General features: G+C 32.5%; 1 protein-coding gene across 1 annotated transcript; it reads right to left on the bottom strand.

The window, feature by feature from the left end:
• Nucleotides 1–2662: 2662 nt before the first annotated feature.
• LOC120080014 (light-inducible protein CPRF2) lies at nt 2663–7234 on the bottom strand. Its single transcript, XM_039034536.1, has 6 exons — nt 6773–7234; nt 4703–4790; nt 4290–4512; nt 3723–3798; nt 3499–3624; nt 2663–3300 (listed from the first exon to the last, which is right to left on the bottom strand). The coding sequence occupies exons 1-6, from the start codon at nt 7175–7177 to the stop codon at nt 2914–2916; spliced, it is 1305 nt and encodes a 434-aa protein (XP_038890464.1). The 5' UTR covers nt 7178–7234; the 3' UTR covers nt 2663–2913.
• Nucleotides 7235–8133: the final 899 nt, after the last annotated feature.

The raw sequence follows: 8133 nt of genomic DNA, 5'->3' as shown, positions 1-8133 counted from the left end.
TTCATGAACAATACAAACCCAAACAATATGTGAAAACAAATCACAGAGCCAACCTTAATGCAAACGGAATCAAAATAAATAAAAACATATAATCACAAAGCAGGAGACATGTGGATGAAGAAGAGAGGACAAGAGGAGAGAAGTGGAAGATATGAAAAAATATATTCTCCACATCATATCTTTAATTAATTTTATATTTAAATTTAATAGATTTATTAATTAAGGACATTTTAAATCTATTCTTTGGAACTCACGGACTAAAATAACTAATTTGAAGCATTAGAGACCAAACACACATTCTTAAAAACTCAGTCCCTTTCTAAAAAGTATATTTTTCAATGGTGATGGATGTCAAAATTCACTAATGAAAAGTATAAATAATACTATTTGATAGTCTTCGGCTTTATAGTTTCATGTTTGTAATATACATATATTTCTTTTCATTTAAAATGAATCATATAAGATAGATTTATCATCAATAAATTTTTAACATCAATCAATAAAAATAGTACACTAATCATATTAATGATAATTGTAATTCTGTTGCGAACTTACTACATATGCATACAGACAACGAGTAATATAGATTTGGCTTGAAAATAGTGATCATCCAACATGTGTGGACTCCACCACAAACATTGATTGTTATTTGTTGATTTTTGTTTGCTAGAAAGAGGAGGAAAAGAAAAGAAGAGGAAAGAAGGAGACGAAAGAAAAAAAGAAAAAAAAGAAAAAAAAAGTGACACGGTGTCCGTGGATGGTGACGTGGCAACCATAAGAGGGAGGGAGGGAGAACAACAAAAATTACGAAAAAAATTTCTTAAATAAAAAATAGGTGTCACGTCAATTTTCAATTAAGAATTAACAAAAAAAAACCTAATGGAGGGATAGAAAGTGCTACCAAAAACAAGTTTAAAGATAAAATTATTCATATGAAGATGAAGCGACCAAATGAACTTAAACCAAATTTTATGGACCAACAAAATATGTTTTCTATTATTAAATTAATTAATTTTGTCAAATCAACAAAGTTTGTCAGAACTAAATCATCTCATCATTACTTAACTAACCATCAAAGTAACTTAGAAATAATTCAAAATTATTTTTCAAATTTCAACGAATAAAATTATTTGTTTTAAAATTTCAAATATTAAGCTTCTATAATTTTAGAGAAAAACTAACTTACCTGCAGCTGCAGACCCTCCATGTGGCATAGTCTTATTGTGCCACGTCGATTACTCTATTTTTTTCTTGCTTAAGCGTGATTTTTTTTTACCCTATATAACTTTTCACTCTCTCTTTTAACCTTTCATTTTTTTTCCTTTACCGTCTCATATTCATTAATTTTTCATCAATATACTTTTAAATTTTATTTTTATTACAAAAAGTTTCAGAAATAAAAAAAAAATCACTAATAGATACTAATAGACTTCTATCAGCATCTATCACATAATATTAAAGATAGACTTTTATCAATTTCTATCACTAATTGACACTGATAGATTTTTATCAGCCTTTATTGACTTTTTTTTTTTTTTTTACCGTCTCATTTTCATTCATTTTTCATCAATATACTTTTAAATTTTATTTTTATTATTTTAATTTATCATATTTTAAGAAAAAAAAATTAAACTTGCTTGAATATCTCCAAATCATCCATTTTTTATGAAATTAAATTATTCTCTTCCTGATTCTTTTTTCAATTGTTTATCCAATTAAGAGGCACACATGATTATATATTTTTCAGTATGATTGTCAAATGCTACGATTAGCAACATTGATTTAAATTCTAACGTCAAATAGCCAATTCATACTATAAAAATTAGAGGTTTGAATATACGTACCCTAAATTAAAGACTTGTATAAATAATCAATTAAAATTTGAAGATTCAAAATAACAATATAATGTAACAAAAAATACAACTAAATTATAAATAAATATTTAAAATTACATATAAACTTATGTAACATTCAACAAAATATTCTTTATACTTAAAGATATATCTAATTCGTTGAGTGTATGAAAAACTTTCTTTTCACGAAACACTTTTTTTCACTTGCCTACTTGACGAAACGCTTGTTTTGAGCAACAAAAATCTACTTTTAAAATGTCTCCATTAGTTTCTCTTTATGTGATATCGGTTCCTTTCGTTAAAATCAATTCCTCCTTTACGATTGACACAATGAACTAAATTGTATCCCAATTATTGGCTCAACAATGTCAGATTGAAAATCAATAGTAAACTCCATATTTTGATCTTCAACTTCATCAAATTGAGTACTAATAATAATATGCTCTATATTATCATCCAAATGACTATCACCTTCCAAATTGATAGTAGGCAAAGTTGAATTTCTTATGTTATCTATGGTCGTCGTCAAGTTAAAAATGATTTTTCTTTAAATATGATAAATTAAAATAATAAAAAGAAAATCTAAAAATATATTGATGAAAATGAGACGGCTAAAGAAAAAATAATAAAAACTTATAAAGAATGTTTAAAGAAAGAGGGAGAGTGAACATTTGTGTTGATTGAAAACAAAAGCAAAAAAGAAAAAACCGTACGCCAACCAGCAAAATGAAATCACGTTTAAGGGGAAAAAATGGAGCTTTGAACCAATTTTAACAAAAGAAGCATTTCAAAAATATACAAAGAGTGCATCATTGAATGATAATTACCCTGTTTCATTCAGAATTATTACATAATAAATGGGAGGAGGCCACAAAATTAACAGCATCAATGATCCAATGATCAATGACAAATGATCAATCTCAATGTTGTGTTAGCATATGAGTAAAGCATTTTTTTGAATCAATCTCCACAACTAAAGCTCATTTTCAGCTCATGAGGACAAAAATAAATCATTCATAATTACAAGGGCCACCTCTAATTCTTGCCTGATGTGTATCTACTACTGCTCTGCATTTGCTTTGACTCCACAAATCCGCTTTTGCAAATGCTCCAAGCTAGCCACTCTTTGCAGAGACTCTGATCTTCCGGTCTTGTTCCCCGATATGGCTGACGGTACCTGAGATGGAGAATTCTGCTGCCCATTGCCTACCTGTGAAATGTTAGCCATTCCGTTGTTGACTACTATGTCGTGGGGGCCTGCGGGGTTACTAGATGTTGATTGATATAGATGACGACATGGATCATCTTGCAAAGGAACAGCAGGGTCTGTTGATGCATCAGATGGGCTACCATCGAATGAAGAGATGCCAATGGAGGAGATCTCTGACATGGCATGGAACATTGGATTACCAGTAACTCGCTTGACGGTCTCTTCAGCCATCTTTACCTGCCAAGATGGAAATAATATTAGTTGCATTGTGTGCTCGACCAAGATTACATCTTTGAACTAGTGGTAACTTTACGTTTCAAGCACTTTTCTTTTCCGGAATGAGAGGAAAAGTATATTGCATCTATTAACAAAGCTCGTGAGCAAGAAAATTTCTGACACGTTAGGAAAACTGAGAACCAAAGGATTGTTGTGTACCTTTGCTCTTAATGTCTCGACATTAGCTTTTAGAACTCGGTTATCAACATTGGCTTCATTGTACTTTTGGCTTAGATCGGCAAGGCGCTTCAACAAGGTAGAATTTTCAACTCTCAATTGGGCAACCTTGGTTCATGAAAAGAAAATGAATCAGTGTATCAGTTCAGGAGATTATAAAAGAGGTATGAAGGCATTGGACAATGTCAACATGAGCTAATAAACACCTGTGTCTCAAGTTCAGTTAAATGTGCTTGCTTTCTTCTCCTTGATCGTCGAGCTGATTCTCTATTTGAAAGCATTCTGAAAACAATGCAGAGAACAATGAAATGTTTGATAAGAAATAAAAAATTTGTCGCGTTATTAAGATAAAGTAGGAACGAGAACTCCATGACTAATTTGCACTATGATCTACCATGCAACTAAAACAACCACTTCATTGCAGAGATCACCCCTATGAAGTTCCATAACATGTGTAGAAATGACTTATAATAATGGATAATTTTACACAAAAGCCAGAACAGCTTCTGCTGAATGAGAAATTCTCAAATCCAAAAGAACATATTATCTTGGACAGCAGAAGAAATATGACATAGAAAGCCCAATCAGATATGATTTAAAATTTATTTGTACCACCAGAATTCACACAATGCATTCGCAATAACACTGGTTAGTTGTTATGCAAAGCTAACTCCGCCATAAATATTGTCAATAAACACGAAAAGTGAGGACAGGCTCAAAAGCTCCAATGCAATCCCTAAATTAGTACTTAGCAGATAGTTACATAACCTTACCTCCTTACACGTTTTACATCGGCAGGGTCCTTACTTTCATTTATTTCGGTTTCCCCCTCAATCTCCTCATCATCCGACAGATCTCTTGATGATCCACTAGTAGCTTGCCGAGCTCGAACCTCAGATATTTTTGGCACAATGGATGAGGAAGTGACTCCAGCAGCTCCATTTATATCCTTATCTGGTGACCTTAATGAATTATTCCCAGCTCCTATATTAGAAGCTATGGACGAGAAGGATACACATAAAAATTAAAATCTTGAATTCAGCAGTTCGTTTATTTAATCATCCGCATGATGAGAGAGAAAGAAGATAGTCACAATACATATAAACTACATAAAGAAAGGCAAAAAATCTAATTACATCCCATATTATCTTTGACAAATAAAAAATATACATGCTGTAATCCTAACCTTTAGGAACTTGAATTCCCAACGTATTAGATGCTTGTGATCCACAGTCAGCTGAGGTGGACGAAGCTGGAGTCATTCTAAAGGATCCCTGCTTATAGGAAAACATGTCACCAACCTTGAGGCCTGGGGTACTCTCCAGATCAATTAATATGAAAGTAAGGCTTTTACTTCATCCTAGATCTAGCTAGGATTTGACGATTGTAGATCACGTACACAAGGCAGAATATATAAGTAGAAGGAAAAGATCATCTTTTTAATTTCCAGCAGTTGATATTACTTCTTCAGACAGGCTACTTTTCAACTGTCCAATGGCTAATAATACTTGTTTTTCTTCTTCATTTTTTTTTTTTTTTTCCTTTGGTGATGGAAGAAACAATTGAATAAAACTATTAAAAGGATTGTCTTGCCCCTTTGTCATTTAAGGTTGTTTTGTTTTAGCTATCACCATCTTCTAATGAAGCTTGTTTCATCTCTTAGAAAAAGGTATAAAGTTAGCATCAACAATGACTAGGAGTCAGGCTAGAAGAATACAAGAGGACATTAAAATGAAGTAGTTTGAGAAAACATTGGAATTGTGCGTCCAAAGAAAGCATTCAGCTAATAAATCATATGCCTCTAGTGGCCCTAAGTAGTAAGTTAGTAACTTGGAGATTTTGAAGTCATGAAGATCGTAGATACAATACAATCTATGGTAGCAGCTACCAAAAAAATATTAAACATCCTATAAGGGCCCTTGTAAAATTTTGCAGTTTTTCATTTGAATTAGTCAAGACACATAAATAATTAAAATAAATATCAGTGGTTATCAAATATCTCAAAACTCTTCCTTATCTCCCCTAACATCAATTAAAAAAAATATTTCCTTTCTAGTTTTCCAAACCTGTAAAGATCACAGCAGCTGCACTCCCCTTCATATTGTTTTCAACTTGTCATACAACCTCTATCGCTGAGTCAAGTGCAGTAAAGTTGTAAACTCCATGTTAAAACTACTATGGGATGAAATTTTAGATATCATGAATGGCACCAAAAAGCATGAGACACAACATTTTTAACTCTCCTTAGAACTCAAAGACACATTTGTACAACCTATAGAACAGATCATGTTCAAGTAAGGTCGTAACGCTTTTGAGTCAATTGTCAATAAATTGATTTTGGAATTGTGTTGGCCTTTCCCTCACCAAAAGCAAAGAAGGCGAGTAAGAGCTATTGTCTGTAATTCATCTGAAAATTTACTTCAAAGAAAAGCCTTTCATACTGGTACCCTAGAGTCTGGAGCTTCTAAAATTGCTAAACCCTCTCTACCTTCTAGGAAATCTCTTCACACTGATGAACAGTAGACTTTCCAGCTTCAATAAATTATCAACGACAAATTCATGGACAGCTAAACTTGATAACTTTCAGAATATGCTTTTTCTTTTTCCTAAAAACTCTGCAGACAAGCAATTATTCTAGTCACTAGCTACAGGTTTCTTTCCTATCTGACCAGAGGCAGCAGAGACAATTCGAATCTCAACAATTAAAATAATAATAATAATAATCAAAATGAATCAGTTCCAATCGAAGCAACTTTTCAAATGAAGATTGGTTCTGAGGGAAGGGGATAACATAGCCACAAGCATTAATCAAAATAATATCTCGTTTTAATATATGAAGAAGTTGAAATTCACATAAGAAATATAAGAAAACGCTTGATCATACTAATTATCGCTACAACACCCCAGAAGATAATTAACGAAAACCCCCCAACTCCTAATCTTAACCCAGCAATCCATCACGTTAGAGCTAACTCCCATCTTCCAGAAAAACTAAAAATGTGAATAAAACCGAATGAGAAAGGGAAATAGAAAAAATTAAAGAAGTTGAGCTTCGACCAACCAGCCCCCTAGTGAATCAGTACATAAATGAACGGATAAAACAACCAAACACACTTCCAAAATGTCAAAAATCATTGTTCAGATTTCCAATATATAGTCCACTCTCTGAAAATTCCCTCATCAACAAAACACGGAAAAGAAATCAACAATCCCCATCAATAAGAAGGCAAAAAAGAAAAGAGAGGGGAAAGTTTACCCTCTTCATGGCGACAGCAGCACAAGCCAAATGAAGCTTGCTCTTAAGGAAGGCCTGATATTCCTCAGAATCGATCGGAATATTCGGCGGCACAGCATTGGAAGAAATGCTGCTGCTATTACAATTACTAACACCATCTTGATTAGCATTAAGTTTGTGTGATTGATTATAGGCAGAGTCCTTGATCTCGATGACTTCCCCTTCCCCATGGTCAGCAGCAGAGGAATGAGGGGAAGTTTCAGAGGCTTCTTGAAGGAAGCGCTGGAAGGCCCACTCCGATGCGCTACGGTTCATTTTGGAGCCTTCATCAGCCGGTCGCGACGGCCGTGACGGCGGAGGAGCGGCGGCGAGCTCCGACGACCAGTACTGGTCAGAAATTTCACCCACTGAAAACACCCTATCCATTTTCTCTCTCTCTCCAATTGTCTTTCTTTGTCTTGTCGACTCCTTTGCAAATCTGATGCTTAAAGAACATTTTAGCTCCGATGCAGGGTTATTTTCGTCATATATAATAAGTTCCACGTGTGCAAATTACACTATTAAACATAAAATTCAATTATATATCTCATAAATCACGAACCATTTTTAAAACATATACGAATTTATTGCAATTATATCTCTAAACTCTTTTATTTGTTTCAATCAATTCCTTGTAGTATGTTAAAAATTTATATTCACTTTGGTTCGTGAGTGTTATATATGTGTGTGTTAGCATTTTTTCTTTTTTTGAGGTAATATTTGATGAAATTTAATTTTATAAATATATCGATATCAACACTAACATAGGGGTTGATTGCGACAATTAACAAACTACATAGGGATAGATGATCGAATTAAAAGTTTAGAAGTGTAATTGTAGTAAACCACATTGTTTAGAGAGTGAATGATCAAATTAAAAATTTAGGGGTGTAATTATAATAAATCACATGGTTCATGGGTGATTTGTACAATTTTTCAAGAACCTGTTAGACATAAAATTAAAAATTGTGACTCGAGAGACCTATTATAGGATTTTAGAAGTTTAGGAATCTATTAAACACAATAGTGAAAGTTCATAAACATGTTAGACCTTTTTTAAACTTCATAAGACAAATAAAACACAAACTTTAAAGTTCAAAAACTAGATTTGTAATTTAACCTAGAATATATCTTTTATTTGCAATTTTTTTTTTTTTTTTACTTTATTACCATTATTTCAAGATTAAATTACAAGTTTAGTCATTGAAATTTAGATTTTTGTTTTATAGGTTTTGAAGTTTAAAAACCGACTAGTAAGTTCACGAACTTTTAATCTTGCGTCTAATAAATATATGAAACTTCAAATTTTGTGTCTAATAGATTATTGACCTATTCAATATGAT

The sequence above is a fragment of the Benincasa hispida genome, chromosome 6, assembly GCF_009727055.1.
Source record: "Benincasa hispida cultivar B227 chromosome 6, ASM972705v1, whole genome shotgun sequence".
In the NCBI taxonomy this organism is placed as follows: domain Eukaryota; kingdom Viridiplantae; phylum Streptophyta; class Magnoliopsida; order Cucurbitales; family Cucurbitaceae; genus Benincasa; species Benincasa hispida.
The sequence above is the reverse complement of the archived record's forward strand: the minus strand, read 5'-3'. Positions and strand labels throughout refer to the sequence as shown.

Excerpts from the sequence above, each read along its gene's own strand:
- LOC120080014 (XM_039034536.1), bottom strand. The coding sequence starts at position 7,177 with ATGGATAGGGTGTTTTCAGTGGGTGAAATTTCTGACCAGTACTGGTCG. Across the intron at positions 4,513-4,702 it reads GGGAATTCAAGTTCCTAAAG|CTTCTAATATAGGAGCTGGG; the intron begins GTTAGGATTACA and ends TCTCGTCCATAG. Across the intron at positions 3,625-3,722 it reads TAACTGAACTTGAGACACAG|GTTGCCCAATTGAGAGTTGA; the intron begins GTGTTTATTAGC and ends TCATGAACCAAG.